Here is a 23,148-nt window from a genome sequence, read left to right as displayed (position 1 = left end):
CGATACAAAGTGGTGGAAAATACCTTCATTTTCCTCCAACCGGCGGACTTGTTTGAGAACAGGCTGCAGGTTCATGTAGAGCCGGTGGCTGTTGCTGAGCAGCTGCAAGAGGTGGCGAGAGCGCACGGGACAACCTGTGTAGTAGATGAGTTTACGGGCCGACGGCAGACCGTCAGGAAGGATTTCAAACTTCTTCCCCTGAGAGCGGGATGAGGGAAAAAAAAAAACAGCACATGAATGTTGATTACAGGACTCTCTGATTTATAGCAGTTTGTAATTTAAGATTATGAAACAGGCATGTAGATTTCAAATTATGACTGAGTGCCAGAAAAGCCTGAGGGCTAACCACAGAGGAGGAACAAAGTCTGATCACGAAAACTATTCTGGAGCCAAACACAATGCGACAGTCAATCAATCAGCGGTGTATCTGTTCTTCATTTCTTCACACAGACACTGAAACAAAGCATTTTTGAGCAGTTTTGACGATTTTCCAGGGAGAGGACATGTTGGCCGAATGCATGGAAAAACTAAAATGGTGGGTTTGTGCTTTCTCCCGCGCCTTTTGGCAGAGGCTCGACCCAATAACAGCTGTCTTTAGTGTCAGCGGGGTTGTTTTCAATACAGACCTATAAACATTTCTGCAAGGGATTGGACTTTCAAAGGCGACGAGTGGGTTTAAAGCCCTGGAAAATGCAAAGAGTTGCACATTTGTGACCACAGGACCGAGCTTTCACTGTATTCATCCGGACATTTTTAAAGAAACCATCTTAATCCAAGTCTGTTCAAAGCCTGTGCACATTATAGGTATTCAGCTTCATACTATAGTGAAATAAGTTCATAAGAAATGATGGATAGTGGTTTTCTTGTGAAAGATCATTTTCTAGGTTGAGGCTGAAAGACTTTTCAAATCTCTGGGTGGGAAAATGAAGAAGAAATTTGTCCATCCCTCAAGCTGAGTATTTCTCTTGAACCTCAAATTGCCCCTCTGCAGCTCCTGGTGGCCACCAGTAAAACACTGAAATCATACTGGGCAGATAAATAGTATAAAAGAGCCAAACTGAGGGAGGCAAAGCAGGTTTGTGCTGCATGAAATCTCTATTCTCCCTGGTGATCTTGCTGCTTGATTTTTACTCCTTGTGTTTACAGGCTGGGGGCATATTTACTACATGTCTTAGTCAGGCACGCTGTCAATCTTGCTGTTACTTTCAGGATAAATCTCACTACTCACACTCACAGACTACTCATTGACCTTGTGGGTGGTACTATGCATGTTTTATACAAGCATCCTGACACAACTATCTAAATCTAAAGCATTTTATCAGTTCTCTCAGAAAAGAGTTTTTCTTCCGACTCCTTATAAAATTGTAAAAAAGTAAATGCTATCTCCCTCTTCCATGTGCTAGAGTAGCTCATTTTATTTGACTGTGTTGTTTCTCTTTGTTTTCACACTACAGAAGAACTGAACCATGGTTAAATCTGATCCAGACCGAGACCACCTCTTTTTGTCGGACCAAGGATCAGCCGTTTAGTCTGGACTGTGGTCCAAAGGACGTTTCACACCTGTAATTTTGGTTTGGATTAAACTGAAAAGTCAGAAATTCTGGACCAAATGAAGTAGGCGTGAAAGGGCCCAGTGTTCAGGGATATAAAAAAAGATGTTGATGAATCTTAGTACTGTCAAATCATGATTTATTAGCTACAAGAGGTTCCTGTTTGCATTGTAACTATTAATATGTTTGGGCAACGATTATTAAAAATCCACACATATTGAACCAATGGCATCTCTGCTGGTGGTAACACACACGGCAGCAGACTGGTGTCAAGAGGAAGGTTATTAAAAGATGGCACTTGGAAAGGTTTCTTGTTTCATGTGTACATGTGGTCAGTCCATCCAAACTCTCTGCTTAGGACAGCAGGACAACCTTCTCCCCCTTCCAACAATTCCTCCCTAACGGGCCACACACATCGAAAACTCCCAGCATCACCCAGGGGCCGTTTTTATCCAACAATCCCCTCACCAAGACCATAAACCAAAGTACTGGTGAGGTCAAGGCAGAGTCTCAGATCCAACACCACAGGACACAAGGGTGATGACTTCATTTCAGAAACACTGATGTCCACATGCCCCTCCTTCCTTTAAACCTTGATACAAAGACGAGCTAAAGTCACCCTGGCCAATATCCTGAATAGAAAATCCCCCTGAAACCATTGCAACATCTGGTGTTTATTGACCCACACATCCCTCCGCCCTGCTGCACACTCTGGCTCGTTCGGCCGTAGCTGCAGCCGTGGTGGCAGCGGTGTTGGATGACGTGACTCGTGGGTGGGGTGGAGGAGAAAGCCTGTTATTCAGGAGAAGGGTGGGACAGGGCCACGAGAGGCCCTTCACGTCCACAGTGAAACCACAGCCACGCCACCGCCGGTTCAGTCTCACGACGCTGCAGACAGCAGAAGCGAGGAAACCGCCAAAAAACAAGAATGAGGAAAACAGGATGTCTTTGCTGTGAACTGTGTGGCAGATGCGATGGTTGTCTGCACCAAAATTAGGCCAAAGCAAAACTCGCCGCTCTTGAATCAAAACCTACTGGGACAACAAAGTTTCTCAGGGGCCTTACAGTCATGAAAGCTGCTTAGGAAGTCTCTTAAATTGTCTAAAAATAAAGACAGCCAAAATTAGAGTCAAAGGGGCTCGTTTTTGTGCAAAAGCAGTGATAAGAAATAATGACCTCTCTGGATTGTGATGAACAGCCGACTGGCAGAAACCATGAAGCCGTCACAGGGACACAGATATATAGTAAGCTTCTGGGCCTTCCTGTGATAACAGAAACCCTATGGAAGCAAATTAACCGACTGCTGTGCTCAGCTTAACGACAGCCTGACTCAGAGCACAGATGAGAAGATTTAACAGGATTTCCTTTAAAGGGCACAGGGACACCAATGATAATTGATAAAATGCATAAATCAGGAGGCAAGTACATCATATGAGAGAAAATACTGCTGCTGATTACGTGAAAATATGTATACAGTGTCTGCGTGCGTGTGCACGTGCAATGAAGTCTTTCTAAATCCCTGATTAGTTCCAGAGGACTTGCAGGGTTAAGATAAAACAGCAGTGCAGAGAAAAAAAAGCCTTGCGTAAAAATTTCCAATACCCTGAGCAGGAGCTAGGCTTTCATAAACATCGGCATAAGCCAGGGGATGCTCGGGTTTCGTCATCACTGGAATGAGTGTATATATAAAAAAACAAAAACCAAAACAAAATACGGCACTGATGAAAAATGTTTCTCAGGGCTATGTGTTGAAAAAGGTGTGATGGTGCGTCTGACTCACCACAAATACCAGTTTTCCCACGTTGGTCCAGGGGAAGTCGTACAGCAGTTGCCTCACAGACCCGACATTCTGCAGCACAGAAGCACAGACACGTGAAGTCAGTACAGGTGCAACACTGCTGCACCAAAAAACCTCCATCTTCAGAGGAAACGTATGTCCACTGTTCAGCTCTGAAAGTCTTTTTGAAAGTCAACGATTGTTTAAAACTATCTGTCAATCCGCAAACTTTTTCTGCTCGTTTTTTTGCTCAATCAAGAGCCTAGAGTGCAGCTATATGCCTTATTTGTTAATTATTTTTTTCATTTAATCATTTAGGCTGTAATATGTTCAAAAGTAGTCAAAAATAACCAGAGACTACAAGGTGCAAATTATAGATATATGAAGATACTCACTTTACAATAGAACACAAAAACAAAGAGACTTCTATAATTTTCTTTAAAGATGTTGCAATAATTTGACCACATCGGCAGATTTTGTCACATTCTCAATAAACTGTTACTTGATAAGACAGACGGTATACACAGCACTCTTATTTTCAGAAATTAGGAATGCCTGAAGCAGGAAACCAACTGCAAACCCATGATAAAAATCTTACAACCAAAAGAACATGGAATACCTGAAATATTTGAATACCACGTAAAGTCAGTCCCAATGTAAGTGATGCCTCTACTTCCTTCTTGTCCTGTTGAAAGACATGACATCAAATATATATCAGGCGAAGATCAAGTCAAATCTGATGCAGTAGAACAGCCTGAAATCCAATGAGCTGCTGAAACCATCACTCACCTTGTAGAGTCTGTAGTAGTGGACAGTGACGTCATCAAGCTGAGCACACTCCTTAATGTATTTGAGGTGCGCCTCCGAAGCTGTGAGAGCAAACTGGTCTTTATGCATGTTTGGGATATGCCTCAGGATGTACTCTCGGCCGCGCTTGGCTATCACCTGAGCGGGGAGAGAAAGAGGGAAATGTCAGGCTTGGCTGCCCTGAAGTTGTACACACTCATTACAACAGACTGGCAGCACAGGATGCCAATGAGGGTAATGAAGCTCCCTGCCGCAGGGCAGACAGATGCCAACCTGGAGAGACTGACAAGAGCCAGAGGCACAAACCGGAAACACACTCGTTAAGCTTTGCACATGGCTTCTGAAGATTTTGTAAGTGAGCTTTCTAAGCACCTAAATCTGCAGGAGATTTGCTGTAGGGTAGCACTCATCATCAAACAATTTCCTGTCACCGCTGGTTTCAAGCGGCGATAAGCAGGCAGGAGGCTAATTACAGGAAGTGAAGGGCAATCAAACGGGTGTGGCTGTCGTAGCCAGGAGAGGTAGAGGGTAGTGGTGGTGGGGGGAGGGTGCCAGTGTGGCTAGAAGGGCCATGTCAGCTGGAGCATTTCTCAAGATTTAAAAAGAACAACAGTGTGTGTGCCACTTCCAGGGACAAAAATAAACTCAGTGTCCCAGTTCTCATTATCCCACATGCTCGGATGCGGAGCTGTCCCTAAGTGTTTGGTCAGGGTGATTAATGGAAGGTGGCTTCAGACCGACAAACTGCAGACACAGTGCGGGTCAGGACACAGAACGCTGCCGGACAGCCTAAAGCACACCTTTACTGTACGTTTCAGCTTCTCAATCAGTGACAACAGCCATCTATTTTTGGTGTTTTTCAGATGAGACCTGTTTATCTCACTGATGTTTTACAAGGAAGTTCAGTGTGACTCACTGGAATATCAGACAGACATACCGCAGAAGGATTTACCAGTCTAATACAGTAATGCGTTAACTGCCTTAGTCACATTTAACATTACTTTTAAGCTCCTTGCATGTGCCACAGCCTTGCAAAAGAAGCGAATTAAAACACTCTATAGTACAACGGTGGCCGGGGGGCGTTCCAATAGCTGAGTGGTTAAAGTGTGTACCACATAACTGCAACATTCTGTTTCGTGTCATTCTGGCCGGGGACCTCTGTTGCAAGTCATGCCCCTCTGTCTACTTCCACATTTCTTGTCCGTCTCTATACTGTCCAACATCTAATAAAAACAATCATTGGAATCCTCATTACAGAATAACAAGCTTTTCTTTTCATGGCATCATGAAGCCACAGTTTGATTTACAGTTCCCAGCTTTTTTTTTATGTTAAATATCATTATAAATCGAATATCTTTGAATTTCAAACTGCTGGCCGGTCAAAACAAGACGTTTAAAGACATCACCACCTTGGACTCTGAGGAACTGTGATTGCCATTGAGAAAATAATCATAAGATTAAGTTATTGAAAATAACTTAGTTAGCCTAACGCTGAATGAGTGAACGATCAAGCATCAAAAATAAGACCCTTATGTAATTACATATAATAGCATAGGTTTTGTGACATTAGCACAAGATGTGATCAGGATCAGCTGCAGGTGCAGGCGAACAGGGAAGAGCCATATGTGGTTTGGTGTGAACAGGTGTGGGATGGTCAGTCATCTTAAATCATCTCTTCTTCTCTGATGAATTTGACATGAGAGGGTTCAGCCCACACAGGGTGCTTGTTGGACACACTCACCCATGGGGGGAAGTAGGCTTCAGGTTCAAAGTACTTCCCAAAGTGCTTGTTGCGTTTGAAGTTGCCGAGGTCAGCCTGCAGGGCGAAGGCTGCCAGGAGGAAGTAGGCCTCCTCCCTTTGGATACACTGTGAGAGCAGCACCTGTTTCCTCAAGTGCCAGTAGTAGTAGTACCTGGCTGCTCGGTCGCTGCAGGGCAGACAGACAGCAAAGTTAGTTGGATTGTATGTTACCTGGAGTTAAACTGAGGGATGTTAGGGCAGTTTGTGCAGGTATTCCATGCTTCTTGTAGGTATAAGTTGTATGCAGTCAGTTGAGGGACTTCACTTGCCTGATCAATCTCCCGTTCTCAACATAATACTGAGCTCTGAAGTGAATGATCATTGGAGGCCCAAACTGGTCAATGCCCTGGAAAAGAAACATGGAAATCCTTGTTTACCTTTAGATGAAATAAGTAATAGTAAATGAAGTGTCTGGCAGTTTAAAGGTAGGGTAAAACAGTGGTTTTTAGGCAACTTATAAGCCTTGATAGCGCAGCTACAAAACTTTGTATGGCTGTCTCAAACTGGAAAAGAGCAAACATTTATAAAACATTTAAATTTAATTCCACAGGTGTTATGAAATGTGATCCAAGCAAACCCAACGCACAAGTGTTTACCAACTGGGCTGATCTGGAATCTGTTTATATTCAAGCATACCAAGGAAGTTAAAAGGAGTGTAAATATCTCATGTTGGTGAGCTCAGTTTCTTTGATTTCTATGGTTATGAGTCCCATGACACTGTGTTTCAATACACAGAATAATACGACATAAATAACAACTAAACAAAGTTATTTGCATTTTCTGATTCTGTTCAACGTTTGTTGAGATCATTAATGTTCAGAAACACAATAAACCAGGACAATAATTTACATTATGGGGCACTGAAGTAACAGTTTAACATTTTGAGAAATATGCTTATGTGCTTCCTTTCTGAGAGTTAGATGATAACAACTCTCAAGTGAAGCCCTGGGCAATTAGCCTAGCTTAGCATAAAGACTGGAAGCAAATGAAAACAGCTATGCTTGCTAGCTCAAATGTGCCTTAAAAACTTCTCCAAAGTTCAAAAATATGCCTGCCAGCAACTCTACAGCTGACTGGTTAACATATCATTTGTCTAACCCATACACAAACAAAAATGTAAAAACAACAATTTGTGGTTTTAGGGGGAGTTATGGACTGTAACTATTTCATGGTGACTTTCTGGAGTGTTGTTGCTACAATGAGGTTGAGGTGTTGTACTTCATGCCTGTACAGAGACTAAAAAGTGGGCTCAGCAGCTGTACTGGTAGCCTGTGCTCCTCTGCTGCATCTCTTGTGAATGAGCAAATTTTCCGAAAACTCTGTACTTTTTCTTTAACACATTATAATGTCACATTCTACACTGCTAGTGCAAATACACTTGCGGTTTATATGGCTGAAAACAGAGAAAAGGCCTTATGCACAGTTTATACTTCTACTTCCTGTGGGGGGGGGGGGGGGTGTATCTACCTGTCGCTGAAGTTCATTTGGATAAATCTTGTGAATCCCAGGTTGAGGATCTTTTAAATCAAGTTTAGTGACTGAGGCTGGTAAGTTATGTGAATGTTTACAAACTCAATCTTGCCGTGTGTAGCTTTAAAGTGGACATTTAATGTCCCCTCCTCACTATTAAACTTCGATTGAACATCAATAATCCACCACATGATTTCTTACCTTGCTGGCTTCTCTCTTCCATTCTTTGGGGCAGTATTTGGAAAGCTTCTGATCCAGTTCCATGTAGATGTGTTCATTATCTGTCAGAGAGGGGAGCAGATTTAGCTCACTCATTCTGTGTGTGTGTGTGTGTGTGTGTGTGTGTGTGTGTGTGTGTGTGTGTGTGTGTGTGTGTGTGTGTGTACACATGGATCTATAGGTGCCTGCATGTTTGTGTGTGCACTGAGAAATCCTCCCTGAATGCGCCCTGTTCAAAGACTGCCTCAGAGCCATCACATCAGGCAGCCTCTGCACTTCCCTTTGTACTCCGAGCCTCTGGTGTTCCTCCTCATTTCTTCACCTCACTCTGTCATGTCTTAATCTTCTCCTGAAGTGATGCCTTGCCTGAGTTGCAGGCCTGCTGATCTGACAACTCTGAGTTTCTATACAATGAAAACTCGTTGAAAAGCAAATGAAAATGAGGGGCAGGAGCGGAGCCTCTCTGGCAGAACATCAGTGCATATTTATTTATCAAATTCGTAAACTGTATTAGTAAACTCTAAGTTTTATGACTCATGCTTATATTCTAGATATATGTCCTTAATATTCTGATCCATGTTAAAAGGCCTTCTTTTACTTTTCGTTAATTTAAAAGAATCCTGAAAGCCCAAGTGGTATCTTCCCATGAAGATAGTTTTGGCTTTACTTGGGGACAATTCGAGATCTCCACCGCAAAGACTTCTGCTGCTATCCAGATACAATTAAGGTCAATGATATTTGGTTTGTGGTGATTAAAGAATCCAAATATTACATTTGAAAAACTCAACAGCAGTGTCTGTTTCCAGAAACAATATCCCTGCTGCTCAGGCTAATCCACAGACTCATTGTGAAAAGTATTCTCAAACAATTTGTGGTTAAACAACACCACAGAAATAAAAAGAACAGGGATGATATATGTTTTTTAAGATCTGAGGAGAGCTACTTTTTAGTAGTCTGTTTTGTAGTATTCCGTTAACAGAATATTATGTATATTTATGTACACAGGGACATAATTTCTGACTGATTGTAGATGAAGATTTAATAAGTTAATTATCTAGCTGTTGTGGAAAGATGTCATGAGATGTTCAGCTGAAAATTAGACTGACGGAGGAACAAAACTGAACCAATCAATCCAGCACTGCTTTGCGGCTGCAGCTCAATTTTCATCATCAGATAATCTGCTGAATTTTATCTGAATTACTCAACAAATTGTTTTAAATTTAAGTTATATGGCACCAAATCACAACAGAAGTTGACTCAGGACACTTTCCATATTGAGCAAGTCAGGACCAAACTCTTAATCTACAGACTCAATAGTTCCTCCATGAACTAGCACAGAAAAGGTTCAACACAAGTTCCCAGACTCCAAAATGACATGTTCAAATTGCTTGTTTTGTCTGACCAACAGAGCATAATCCTAAGGTATTTACTTTCCTATCACAAATAATCACATCTGAGAGTCTGGAATCAATAAAATACTATAAATATTGCTTAAAAAGTGCTTTAACAATGAAGAGGTGTGGTCGGCTGCCTTGATTTTCACTTGACAAACTAATTGACTAATCTTTTTAGCTCATTTAAAGCCATTTAAACCACGTAGGCCATTAGCAGCTCCTGGCAGGTTCACTACATTCAGATGCAACACTGTCACAGAAAAGTACACTTTACAAAATTAAATATAGTTTCTCGTACTCATCAATGCTGTATTTCCTGTTTTTTGTCATCTGAGATAAATCCTCCAAACAGTGAGCAAACAAAGACATTCAGCATTTGAACCCGTGTCTGGTGAGTGGCCGATAAATGATGCTCTGGTCAGGGGGACTGCCGGTGACACACAGCGAGTGGGTGGCCTCTGTTTGCCTTGAGGATTTCACGCTGTTCAGACAAGCACTTCAGGAATGTCCCACAATCAGACCCATTGGCTCCTGCTCAACTGACCTGCCAGGCTGTCATTGGCTCATCTGGATGCCAGCTGTCTGAAAACACCGCCTTTGCAATTTACTCTTCCTTTGCAGTTGTCTACAACTGTCACCCGCTGTCTGCCTCGCCAAAGCGTAGACGCAGTGACTCATTCTGGGTGTACGACCCTCACCGTTTCGTCACCGTAAAAACAACTTTAGCTCCACTGAACAATGGGAGCCATTCAGGACGAGGGGGCCCCGGTTTCTGCGAGGTCGCCATGACATATAGGTGAGAGATGCTATGTTTAGGACAGATTCCTGGTTCTCAGCCAAGTTATTAGTCTGAGTAAAGTAACTGCATGGTAACACTGTTTTTATGTGGCTCTGGCACTCGTTGTGACTGCATTCACTCTACAATTTGCATGTTGTGACCATGTCATTAAAATATCTTAAATAAAAATGAGGTCTTTGTCCACTCACTGAATAGTCAGCCTCCACTAGTTTAGAAATGGGATGAGATGTGAGGGACAATCGTTGAAAACAAGGGCTGTTCTGTTCAGCTGATGAGTAATCAAGTTAAAAACAGATAAACTGTGCACAGCACACCACAAAACAGCATGAAGAACTGCAAAAGCAGAGGTAGGAAGCATGGGTATGTTTCCCTCCTCCCCCTCGGGGATCAATAAAGGAATCCTGAATCCTGAAATGAGAAGTCTTACTCTGAATAACGCTGAGTCCAAACAGATGACAGTCCTTCAGTCTCAGGAGGTCACACACCTGGACCAACAGTTCCTGGCACAGGGTCTTCACCTGAGGAGGAGAGAAGACCAGGAGAGTCACTTGAAGCTAAGATCATCTTTAGCCATTGCATAAATAACGCAAACAAAGACAATCACACACAAAATAGCCCACCGTTAATGTCTCATATGCGAATGAATGTGTGCACGCTTCAACTCCTGTGACTTGTGCATGTTTAAATGGATTTCAATTCAAATAGAAATCTTGCTTTTTTGCCACCAACAACTGAAATTTGTACACAGACCAGTTGACTAAGAGCAAAAATGAATTAAACAGATGTTAATTTACTGAGACTAAATAAATTCCTGAGGTTTCTGCATCACAAAAAACATTTCGTAAGCAGCATCTGATGGCTGCCAAGAAATAGTTTGTTATGAAATCAAAACCCTTAACCCTTAATGTAAGGTGTTTCAGGGTTATTTTGACAAGCTTATTCACTTTCTTGCCAAAGGTCAGATGATGAGACTGATACCATGTCTGTATGATAAATGTGAAGCAACAGCTAGCAGCTGACTATCTCAGTTTAGCATTAGGACTGGAAAAAGAAGGAAACAACTAGTCTGGCTTTGTCCAAAGGTAAGAAATCTACCTGTCAGCACCTCTAAGGCTCAGTAATAAAAATGTTTTATCTTGTTTGATTAATCTGTACAAAACACAAATAGTAAAAACAACAAGTTGTGGCTTTAGCGGGGTTGTGTGCTGCTACCTTCAGACAGAGACAGACACATATCTGGACATAAAGTTTAATGAGAAAATAAAATTACCTATTTTATCATTGAAATAGACACATCCTCCATGGTCAGTTATGCAGTTCTACTTTCAGAGGTTGAGAAATTGTTTATATTTGTACTCACATTGACTATGACATTAAGTGTGTCATCATTGGGCAAAAAGACACAGACGCAGCGGCGGTCCTGCATGGTTTTGTTGTTGTGGAAGTTCAGTTTGTTCATCTTCGTGTGGCTGGGACAAGACAGGCCCCTCCGCCTGCTACCAGGGCTCTGGGCCCTCCGATGACCCGCCTCCACCACCGCAGGCACCAACACCACCACCACCACCAGTCACTGTAACCCTGCTTCAGCTGCAGCCCAGTTCAGACACACCAGCACCTATGGGCTCAGCAAGCCAAGCAGCACTCACAGGGCAGAGCATGGGGACTCGAGCTGCAGTCAGACACTGTGGAGACAGACGGAGAAGCTGATATTAGTACAGAAATGTATCATTTTGCTCTGCATGACCTATGTAGATGTGTTCTGCAGTATGAGAAGTGGCTGCGCAGTTGACATGAAAATTGTGAATAAAAATTAGCGTTTAAAAACAGCAAATCTGCTCAATATGTTCCCAGTGAAAGAGCCTGAGATGACAAGAGAAACAAAAGGCAGACAGACATAAAAGGAGGGCAGCATTCCTGTTTGTGTCCATGAATATGTGACATCATTTCAGGGGAATGCCAGCGACTCCTGAGGAACATGTGAACATCTGTGTGGAGAGGAACTGATCAGATGTTATGAGGCATGAAGGAAACAGAGACTGGGTGACTCATACCCAAAACTGACTGATTTACAACACTTTCTCACTTAAAACATAACAAAACCAGTTTTGTACTTAGGGCTTTTTAACAAACCACAAATACAACACTGCAAAGCAAAGCCTGACTTGAACAGCCATACAGCTACTTAAGCATGGGGGTTCAGACGTGGACTGGGTGTCTGACTGCGTTGGCTCTGTGAGCCAAAGAGCTCCATGTTTTCCTTTTGGCATCAGTTTTGTCAACTCACTCAGTTTTGTTGACATGCTTTCGGCTGTTTGGACTGCTTGAATTTTTCACTGGAATCCACATGCAAGAGTTGTCCTTAGGAAATACAAGTATTTAAAATGTCTCTAAACAAATGTTAGTCTATCTTTTGCAGTGGTATTGCTTCGAAAGAAATGCTTACGTTTTCACTAAACAGAAACTCTTATTATCAACAGGGAACAACAAAGTGTTATAGGAATGTTTTGACGATGTGTGTGGGAATTTGTCTTTATCTTGCACCTGAGCCCAAGTTAGATTAAATATTCACACTTCTGCTTCTATTTAATGGCAGCAATGTGTTCCCTTGTTCTCTGCCAACTATATACCTCCCTCACACACATGCTTGAGAGTGTACATACACCTCCAACATTAACAGCTGTCCTGTGAGCAGCAAGTAGCTCACAGCATGAACTGTGCCTGAGGACGTGTGAGACTTTCAAAGGGTGTGAAAAGTCTCAGACCAGACAAAAGAATGTTAAAGAACAATCAGTCAAGATTATCACTTCTTCCTGTTGAAAGTCACTCTTCACTTCAAGCCATGTTGTCATTAAAAACAGATAGGACAGATACTGGTAGGATCACATTACAGTGTGAAAAACAATTAGCATTTTAAAAGATGCTATCTGAGAAAAGAGGGTTTAAAAGTCAGAAGATGTTAGCATTCAGGTTTCACTGCAGTTTAAGTGCTGTTATTTAAAGACATAAAACATGTAGATTTAAGTCACGCAATGTTAGTTCTGCCTTTATATGTAGGGGCAATGAATATAGAAGTGAAAAACCTGACTTAAAATCTATAAATTGTTATCTCAACAAAGCACGCAGCAGTGGAAACAACACCATAATTACTGTCCAGACTGCTACAAATAAACAACAGCTTTAACTGTAGGTTTGGACCTGTGCTGCAAAGTCAGAAAGTGCTAAGTACCCATTCAATACGCCTGCTGTCGACATGTAACACTGCTTTGTAGGGAGACAGGGAGCATTGTGGGCAGAGCAGCCATAAATACACATACTGTTGACGTACAGCATCAGTTCTCATTAGAGCTGGTCATTGGATGTGCAGTGTGGCGGGCAACCAGCCACTCAGCAAAGTCTGCTGATGAGCCATGACTGGGACAGCTCCCAGTGCTGCTGCTGACCTTGACTAAACACTACTGCAGTGCACACACACAAACAAACATGCACACATATGTACATGCAGGCAAAAACACATTTACATCATATGAATCCACAAATACATACACACACACACACACGCACACGCACACGCACACACACACGCACACACACACACACACACACACACACACACACACACACACACACACACACACACACACACACACACACACACACACACAACGGGTATGTTCCCGCTATCTTGCCACACCCATATGCCAGGTGCTGCTACAGAACAGCTGAACTGTGTGATGGTAGCAAGGTTAATTAGAAGTCAGATCCATCTAACTGGATCACTTCCCTCCATCACTTGCTTCCTCACCAGAGATTCAGAGTGATTCCAGTAAGCTGTGACAGATATAATATTTGCAGAAAACACCCAGTTTGGAATTGTTTTGTTTGCCAGACTGGGGAGGTGTCAGACAAAGGAAAACGACAAAAAGTACCAGGAAACTTGGACCAACTAAAGCTAGTTATATATTTTGATGCAAGGGATTAACGACAGCCATGCCACAGATACCCGAGACGCAGGTTTGATTTACAGTATGGTTTGGCCTTAGATTTCATTTGTTGATTGCACCACTGCAACCATAGATGTCTGCATTGTATATGATCAGACTGTATCATGCTTTAATTATACAGTATATTCCACATAGTAACTGTGTTTACATTCTTTGGTTCCCTTTGTGATACAAGGCAACTGTGGGAAGGTTTTCCATGTCTCAATACTGCATAGGAGACTACAGGCAGACTATGGCACCAGTCTGGAAATGGTCTACTTTTTCTAGTCTACTATACTTTCTGAACACAGTTCTTGAGTCACTGTGTGGTAGCTTTGTATCCGACATACCACTTCAAAATAGCTCTCCGGGGTGGATGGTAATGCTGGCCTAAACTGCGAGTCCGGCTCTATTGAAACACTGTAGACGTGATGATGGAGAGCAGGTTTAACCAGCTGGGACTCTAACAAACAAAACAGCCTGGTTGTGCGGTACAATTTTGCTGTTTACCAACCGAGAGGACTATGAAGAAGTGATTTCGCTGTTTTCTTATAGTTCAGTATTTCGGTGTAGATGGAGACCTTTTCAGTAATTACTACAAATTGTTAAAGTGGATGTTTACGCGGGTAAAAGGCATCTATTTTCTTGATTTAGACAGCTTAGCGTGGAAGTCATTTACATGCTTTTTTTTGCTGGAAATATGATAGTAAAATATAGCAAAATAGTTTCAAAACACTTAAAAAAGCATTTTAAGAACTATCTATCTCAGTGGTTTTTTGTTTTCGCCAGGCTATGAAATCTGTGTACTAGGTGGAAACATTCACACATCCAGCTTAATCTCCCTGCAGAAAAGTTAATGGCCCTCGAAGTGTTAAAGACATATCATCTTGCATTTTCAGCCAGAAATATGATTCCTGGTTTTCACAGACACATCCTCGCTCCGACTTGTTTATTACATTGTTGAATGCTAATGGTGAAAGTGGATGCCTACGTTGGTCTCTCGTGGAGACAGGGGTTACTCAGACATAACTGAGTGTAGTCATTATTGATGGGTTTAAAGGTCTGTTGTGTCATGTCTGGTCTCCACATGAGACATCACCACAGAGTAAATGTCCACTGTGAAATGAAAGGGTGGATTCTCTTGCACACTCTGGACTGGGAGCACTGTGTAAGGGAAGAGAGTGCTGGATAATGAAATTACTGCTGCTTTCCATCCCCCTTTCACTGCCGTGCAAAGTGTGATGCAACACTAAAGTCCATCTAAAGCAGCACACGCACAAAGAGCAGCCAACTGAGCTTCCTCCTGCCTTTCAGCCTCCAAAAGGGATTCTGTCAACGTGGCAAACCTCAGAGTCAGGCATGACACCAAATCCCACACTGGGATACAGAGAAAGGGCCTCTGTCACAACTACACCTCTCTCTTTCTCATTCTTTCCTTCCTCCATTGACATCAGAGGGGCGGAGAGTCTCTATGTCCAACTGTTGGATGGTGGAGCCAAAGAAAAACTTCCTCTGCTTGGAGAAGAAGGAACAGGACAACCGAAGGAGACTGTCACCACGCTGGTTTAAGAATAGCTTCAGGTACAATATGTGTCAAAGATAAAAAGAGAGAGAGAGAGAAAGGAGAGAGTACAGGCTGGATATATGCAGCAGAGAGAGAGCAGGAGGGAGGGAGGGAGATGGAGTGAGGCAGAGTTCGAAGCTTAGGCATGAAAAAAGAAAAAACTGCTGCAGTCAGGAGAATTCCTCACTAACATCTGCTTCTCATTCCAACAATGGCGGCCTTTGATTCCTGATGCACACAACGAGCTGCACCGCCACCGTCTCCATGTGCCCACAAACTGCATCCTCTGACAGCATCCTAAACCCTGCACTGTAATCCTTGATCTGGAACTAGACAATGTTTGTACAAAAGTCATATTCAGTTTGACTGACTAATTTGGGGTTTTTATTTTGTGCTTTGAGGACAGCATAAATTCATCACAGCTGTTCAGATTGAGTCTTAATCCATTAACAGAAAAATAATCTGCAACTATTTTGATAACTGTTTAAGCCCCTTTTCAAGTAAAAATGTCAAACATTTCTGAGTTCTTTAGAAGTACTGGCTGCTCCTCTGTGTCTTATGTGGAACTAAACTGAACATCTTTGTTTTTTGTGTGTTTTGGACTGTTAGTAAGACAAAACAAGACATTTGAAGACTTTTGATTAACTGATAATGAAAAAAACAGTGGCAGACCTCCAAGTTTTCTATTCCCGGCAAGCCTAAATACAAGTAAGTACTTTGATTGGTGACTTCTTCTGAAGCCATATGTCATTTGCTGTCTCTTTGTAGGAGTTGTCTTCATCAGCATTCTCATGCACATATAATTTTCCTATTCATTTGTCCCCGCCTTTCTTTTGTTCTATTTGTCTTTGTACTATAAAGCATTTTTGATCACCTGTGTTGCATTCAGAGAGCGATTAACAGAGAATGTTCCCCAAACATCCTGTAAGGACTCAAAACTTACTTTCTGACACTTTCTTTTCTTGGAATTGAACTTGTGCAGGAGCTAAAAAAAAGACTGTAACCGGTCATATGGAGGAAGCCTGTTTCATGGGCTGCACATGGTGACACAAACTGCCCTTGCTGAAATATTTAAAGGGCTACCTTTCAAAGGGCATGACTTTTATAAATAGTGCCAACGACTGGATCAGAGTGGGAACTGGCCGTTTCTTTCCCCTCAGTTCCCCGCCAACAGATCTGTTTATTCAGCTGATGAGAAATGTTGCTGAGCTGACGAGTAGCTCTAAATCGCATTTGTCACAAGATGGCATTACTCTTCACTGCGAGACCTCCCTTCTCTTCTCTGTTAAACCTAGTGATACACTAAAAGGAGGAGCCGAGTGTCAAAAAATAAACAGGAAAAAGCACACCAGTGGGCGTCATGCTTGACCACCCAAACCACTAATTCTGGATCGTCTAAACATCTATTTTGGATTCTGGCTGGCTTGTCATGATGTCGGGAAGTGGCTGTCATTATGTACCGGAAACATGCTCTTATGTGTTATACTTGTCAACTAAATCTATTCTGACTCTGATAATGTCACCTTAAATACAATTTGCCTTATATTTGACTTTCTCTGTTGTCAACATACTATAGGCGGTGTAAATAAATAACCATGACACTTGCTGATATTAATAGAGCCTGGAGGCATGTTGAGCTGCTCCCACATATGTAAATACCTGGATGCTCTGTGTGTGTTTTTAGCCTTTAAACCTAATCTCTGAGGCAAGTGGAAAACACACTGCACAATTAAAGACCTTGATTTCCACGATCCCTTGCCCATAAGATCATCTAGCAGATATTGGTATGTCTATTTCCAGTAGAGCTAGCAGGGAGGATAAACAATCTGTTTCTGAGTCAAACAAAAAGTCTGAGAACCTAAACCACATTTTAACGGCTTATCTCAAGTTGATGAAATGTAGGATGTGGATTATGGTAATTATCCACAAGACAGGCCGACCCACTAAATATAAAATTCTTTCACGCTAAGTATAATCTATGTTTGCTCATACAAATCCAACATCTGAGACGTAAAGGCCTGGATGCTCTCCTTTATCAAATGTCACACTCATTAACTGCTGAAGGTCAGGCCTGTACACAGCATGGTATTGTAATGCTGTTATATGATTCACAAAGAAAAGAGGAGGAATTGGATGGCGGGTGGCCTCAGGGTAAACCACAACTTACATCGTAAATGCAGTTGCAATATTTATCTTATATCATCTAAATTCACTGGAAAGACATATTAAAGGCTAGTCACATTATTTGGCATTTGACTTTCAGTCATCCTTGCATCCTTACTTTGGATTAAGAAGCTAGAGAGTCTTCTTGCTTGATGAATTATTCTCCTTCTTGATCAGTGTTTTCCCTACCACTGCCACCCTCAACGGGACCACCTGGCCCCTCTGAAAGACATATAATATTATATTTACCGGTATGTTATGTTACAGAATGGTTTCCACTTCCTTCTCTTTCTGTTCATCTTCCCTCTTTGACATTGATGATGTTAATTCTAATATTACTGCTATAAAGTTTATATAGCTCAATAAATTGATTACCTCTGTGTATTTCATGATGTTGCACTATCTAGCCAATGTAAGTATACTTATTGTACTGCTGTAATGTCGGTAAAGACAAAGTAATTTGCCTGTTCCCAAATAGGTTTAAATTCCTACATATTACAAAAGATGGACAGACGTCGACCCAAGCATCTGTAATTCAGGCCTCATGATCGATTCATAATTGATTGAATGAGGTAATAGAGAGCTCAACAGCAAAGTTCAAAACTCAATGGGTTCTCACTGAAGAACAACTTAAGCTTACAGAAAAAATATTTCAACATTCATAACATCTGGCCTCCATGTGGCTCTAAGCAAAGAGAGAGAAAAAGAGCGCGTGCGCGCACACACACACACACACACACACACACACACACACACACACACACACACACACACACACACCTCAAACTGTCTACACTGACAGACATGTTCGAACAGAGTCAGCAGTCGCTCCCTTCCCTCCCCGCCCAGCATTCAGGCTTGGACTGTACATGAGTAACCTCACAAAACTAGCAATCGCAGTGCAACACACCACGGAGACGTCAACCCGACCATTACGTACGCTTGAAATAGTGCAAGCGGCCGTAAAGGAGAGGGTTAAAAAATGAGCTGCAATTATGACAAACCAAAACCAAACCCTGGTGTTTTGTTTCAGGCAAAGATCTTCCGCTCTGACCGAATGAAAATGGTTGGGTCAGGTGATCTGATCTGTTTCCTGTGTGCAACTTTTGGAACAAGATTGTCTGCCATTGTTTACGTTGTCACACCTGAGGAGAGTCATGAGACTGAAACTTGGCATGTGTCTTTTTTCTAAAGGAAAACATTTAAACTGTGCAGGAAGTTAACTGCAGCATTTCTTGAAATAGAAAAAACAATTGGTGCAAATATTTGAAACTTGGCACAGTGTGTAACAACACACAACTTCATTATTTCACTGGACCTACAACTAACAGCTATTTTGATAGTCAAATAATCTTTACAGCATAGCTTTTATCATTAAGCTAGCTAGCTAGCTAGCTAAGTAGCTGACTAATTTACCAAGACAAGTCTTCAGCATCCACAAAGCCAACGTGCCTCCTCTTCAGATGCATAATTTTTGTGCTCCCATACTAGGTAAGACCAGCTTTGCAAATGTTGCTGTTCACAACCGTTATGGACGACTTAGGAGTGAAATCCTTCCACACTTTGGAGGACTTTGGTTGGGAAGGTGTTGCCTTTGGGCTGTCACTGCCGTCACTGAGCAGCAACTCACATTGTAGTCGTGGCTCCTTGACATCAACAAATAAATGAAAAATTTGTTGGCAACATTTGGTCATCAATTTTAGAAGACTCCATTGATTATTTGTTGCACCCCTAGAATTCACCTCTCACTTGTTACCATGCCAGAATTTTCTCCAGCTACAAAGCACTCCACAACCTGAAAACTACCTCAACAGAAAGAAAACATAAAGTTTATGTAAGTCCATAATTTACCCTGATTGTTTCTCCTACAACAAAACCAAAACAAGATTACAACCAAAAGTATAACTGTGATACTGGGATGTAAATATGCTGCTAAGAGATATTCCTAAACTCTGGTGTCCAGTGTTGCTGATCTATGACTGAACTTGGGACACAGTAACACATCTACCTGCTCCCAGTCCAACCAAAACCAACAAAATATCCTACAGGAAAGACTAAGAGCTGTAGTGAGAAGCGTGTGAGATAAGCTGATAATACCCTTGGGGGGTGCTGGCAGGTTAAATCTCAGTGGTCCACTTCCTTGAAAGAACTTTACCAAGAAGGGCAGGCAAAACAGACAAAAAACACAATCAAAGGAAAGGGGAGAAAGGGAGACAAATGCAGGAAGAACTGGCCTATTTCTTTTTCTTCTGTCCCCTTTAGTGCACTTGATACATGGATGTGAGGAGTCCTTCAACATTCCTGCACTTGCAGAAAAAGCATGCAATGCTGATGCTTTGGCATTGATGTCTTGTTGCGGTTTTAACTTTTTAACTTAAAATCAGGGTTTATGCAGTCCTGTGTGAAGTATGTTCAGGACTCACAGAGCCAGTCAAAAAAACACAAGGTTAATCTCTAAAAACATATGGCCACCTCTCTCGATATCTGGTTGTTTTTTGGATTTTTTAATTTTTTTTCAACTTTTTAAAAGCTGACTTTCCTGAAATAAAGCAGTTAAATGGACTTCAAAGTGTGTAGAGTGATATGAGTGGGGAGGCCAGGGCACCTGAATAACTTACACCACAAAGGACATTTGGCTGCACACACACCCACATACTGTAGACACAGTGGAGATAACACATGCAATCAGACAGCAAAAGATAAAGTTTCACTTCTTTATGTCAATAACAGTAATCTCATCCTTTCTCATGGACATGTGCCACACTCAATCCTCAGTTACATTTTCCTGAAACTCAAAATATGGTTCCTCTCACAACCTATCTTGCACAATCAAGGCAAAAGGCAGATTGAGTGATAAATTCAGGAGAGAGCATCTTATAAACAAGCATCTGCTACGATATGAAATTTCCCTCCTAGCCTAGGCTTCCCTGGGAGAATTTGCATTGTCAGGAGACAATTATGTAAAATGCATGTAACGGGTTATCTCCAGTTACCTGTGTATAGCACCACAGCTGCTTTCTTCTTCAGCTCAGGTACCGTGTCTAACAGTTTTTGTATTCGCGGCAGAGTTTTAGCATAAGAGAAAGCCAGCCCAGAGGCTAAGGATTCAGTTGAGCTTTTGAAGCTGAGTTTAATACTGAGGAGATCACTGATAAATTCAGACAAACAACAGGTCCAGCATTCACTGAGGCATGTATGTAGCAAATAATGCCATATGCCATGTTTGGTTTCATGACAGAGTACACAGTAAAGACTAAAAGCTTCAGAGCCAGATAGCAAAACATATCTGTTCCTCACATAAAGTTATACGTGGGAGGGGGGATTGCCTTGTGCAATTATGGGCCATCCCATTACACATTCCAACACAGATTCATCTGAATGAGTCACCGACACACACACACACACACACACACACACACACACACACACACACACACACACACACACACACACCAACCATCTTTGTTCACGCGTTTCCTTTTTGTTTCCTACCAAAGCAGTGCTCTTCCTGCCCAGACAGCACCTGCACCATCGCTCTATCCCATTCACTGTTACACCACCGAGCCAAGACAGTGTCGCGATCACAAAAACATGAGCTGTTTTTCTTCCGTTTCCCCCCACAGCTGGAGCAGAGACCCGGATGGCATGTCATACACTGATTGCTGGAGAATGGGCCAAACAAGGTAGCTGATCAACCTACCATGTGTACGGGATGAGTTACAAATGTGAACAGTCCTTAAAGGGGATCCCTTGACTCGGCATGCAGATGTCTGCAGAGCAAGCCAATATCTTGGTTTTATTTGTGCAGGTTTGAAAAACACAACATTTATTACATTAATGTTAACAAACTCATTATGACTACTTGAGAAGGGGCATACGAATGACCGGGTAGGTATAACAACCAACCACAGGACACAAGTTTAGACGACAAAGCATCCTCTCCTCTGAAGTTCCCTTGAACAAGACATTAAGTCCCGAATAGCTCCAGGGAATGGCAAACACCTGACTCTCACATTTCTGAAAACAGGGTAACTTTCCTTGAGAGTAAAATTATCATGATACTACACAGCATGAGCCACCCAATCTATTGAAAAGTAGTGGAGCCAAACAATGTCCACAGCCTAAAACCAGCTAAAGCTTTATAGGAAAAGGTGAGGAATCCCGATTGCCCTCTGGTGTAATATTAAACAGAGGGGGAAATTGTTGGCATTCCTCAGTACTAAGAAAACAACTTTCAAGTCTGTTCAGAGGAAAAAACAAAAGGGGAATTTGCAGCTCCAAACAGGATTGATGAGCATGGGTCCAACATCAGTTTGTGCCATTCAAGACATCTGGCTTACACTACTCTGCAGTAACTTACTGTTGAAGGTGAGGTCGGCGGATGCATGGGGCATTACTGGCACGATTGCTAAACAATAACACGGAGGGAATTTGTGCTACGTTTTTTAAAGATTTACTATATAGTCACTATAACAATGGAGAAAAACTCACACTTAACACGACGGCTTCGCTTTTCCATGAGGGCACCGGGTTGATTTTCGGGTAACATTACAAGTACGAGAAGGGTAACGTTACTGATGAAGTTAACACACGGAAAAACTGAGCAAATGTACAAAATTATAACTCAACTATCCTACTTTATCCGTTCAACAAGTCTGCGTCATATCAAGTAAAGACAAAATGGCTTAACTAACAGAAGAAACAAAAAACAATCTCGGTTAGTCATATTTCGTGGCAACTTTAAAATATCCTGGCAGCATCTTTGGTGAGGCAACACAAGTTGGCTGTCTCGCCATGGTTTTTAAAACACTTCAGAAATACTAATATTTGACCCACATGTAAAATCACATTAATAGGCTTAACTGTAAAACATTTAAATGGTTTCAAGTTGCTGAAATAACGTCGCAGTTGCTGCTAGCTAAAATCGCAACCGTTAAGATTCCCAGCGCGAAACCATAAAAACGGATAAAGGCATTCAAAGCATCTAGCTGGTAACTCACCTTTTCATGAGAAAACAAGTTATTCCTTTTGAAAAGTGATAATCCGAAAAGGGTAATTTGTGTTCTTAAAACAAAAAGACGGGGAGAAATCCAGAGTTTTGGAAAGACTTCAGTAAGTTTCGGAGAGGAGTCGTCGCCCTGCCGCATTCGAATACAACCACATTCTGTCCCTGCTGGAGCTCTAACAAGTAGACAGGAATACATGTGCGGTGGGTGGTGGAGTAAAGAGGGGGGACCGGGATGAAGATGAGGATTGTGTAGTTACCTGGATCAACAACTCGCATGCAAACAGTCATAGGCGAGACGTGCAAATTAAATATTTAAAGGTGTACCAAATCATTTAATTCACCTCATTAGTGTGTGTGTGTGTGTGTTTACGACCTTTAATCTCGAGAATCGTCGTGGTGCTTTCGGAGCACTCCCCCCTAATGAAGCCAGAGTTGGTATCGCCCACGGCTGCCTCTCATTCCATTCCTCCCGGCTGGACTGGAGCTGCGCCGCATTAATTTTGGAAGACGGCGGGGAGAAATAGTAACGGCGTCGTCCGTATGTAATAAAAGCATGCTCAGAAAAAGTTTCGACATGTTGGGCAGTTTATTTATACTTCCGGATCTCAAATACTCT

The 23,148-nt window shown here is 42.0% G+C and overlaps 1 protein-coding gene across 1 annotated transcript in view; it reads right to left on the bottom strand.

The window, feature by feature from the left end:
• frmd6 (FERM domain containing 6) overlaps positions 1-22,696 on the bottom strand; it is a 29,368-nt gene extending 6,672 nt beyond the window's left edge. The window contains exons 1-10 of the mRNA XM_070979870.1: positions 22,525-22,696; positions 11,178-11,499; positions 10,245-10,335; positions 7,607-7,686; positions 6,205-6,281; positions 5,876-6,062; positions 4,117-4,272; positions 3,947-4,012; positions 3,331-3,399; positions 24-198 (exon numbers count right to left, since the gene is read on the bottom strand). Coding sequence (XP_070835971.1) covers positions 24-198; positions 3,331-3,399; positions 3,947-4,012; positions 4,117-4,272; positions 5,876-6,062; positions 6,205-6,281; positions 7,607-7,686; positions 10,245-10,335; positions 11,178-11,276 — 1,000 coding nt within the window. The 5' untranslated portion in view covers positions 11,277-11,499; positions 22,525-22,696. The remainder of the gene's footprint in view (positions 1-23; positions 199-3,330; positions 3,400-3,946; positions 4,013-4,116; positions 4,273-5,875; positions 6,063-6,204; positions 6,282-7,606; positions 7,687-10,244; positions 10,336-11,177; positions 11,500-22,524) is intronic.
• Between the last annotated feature and the right edge of the window lie 452 nt (positions 22,697-23,148).

This window comes from Chaetodon trifascialis, chromosome 14, assembly GCF_039877785.1.
Source record: "Chaetodon trifascialis isolate fChaTrf1 chromosome 14, fChaTrf1.hap1, whole genome shotgun sequence".
In the NCBI taxonomy this organism is placed as follows: Eukaryota; Metazoa; Chordata; class Actinopteri; order Chaetodontiformes; family Chaetodontidae; genus Chaetodon; species Chaetodon trifascialis.
The sequence above is the reverse complement of the archived record's forward strand: the minus strand, read 5'-3'. Positions and strand labels throughout refer to the sequence as shown.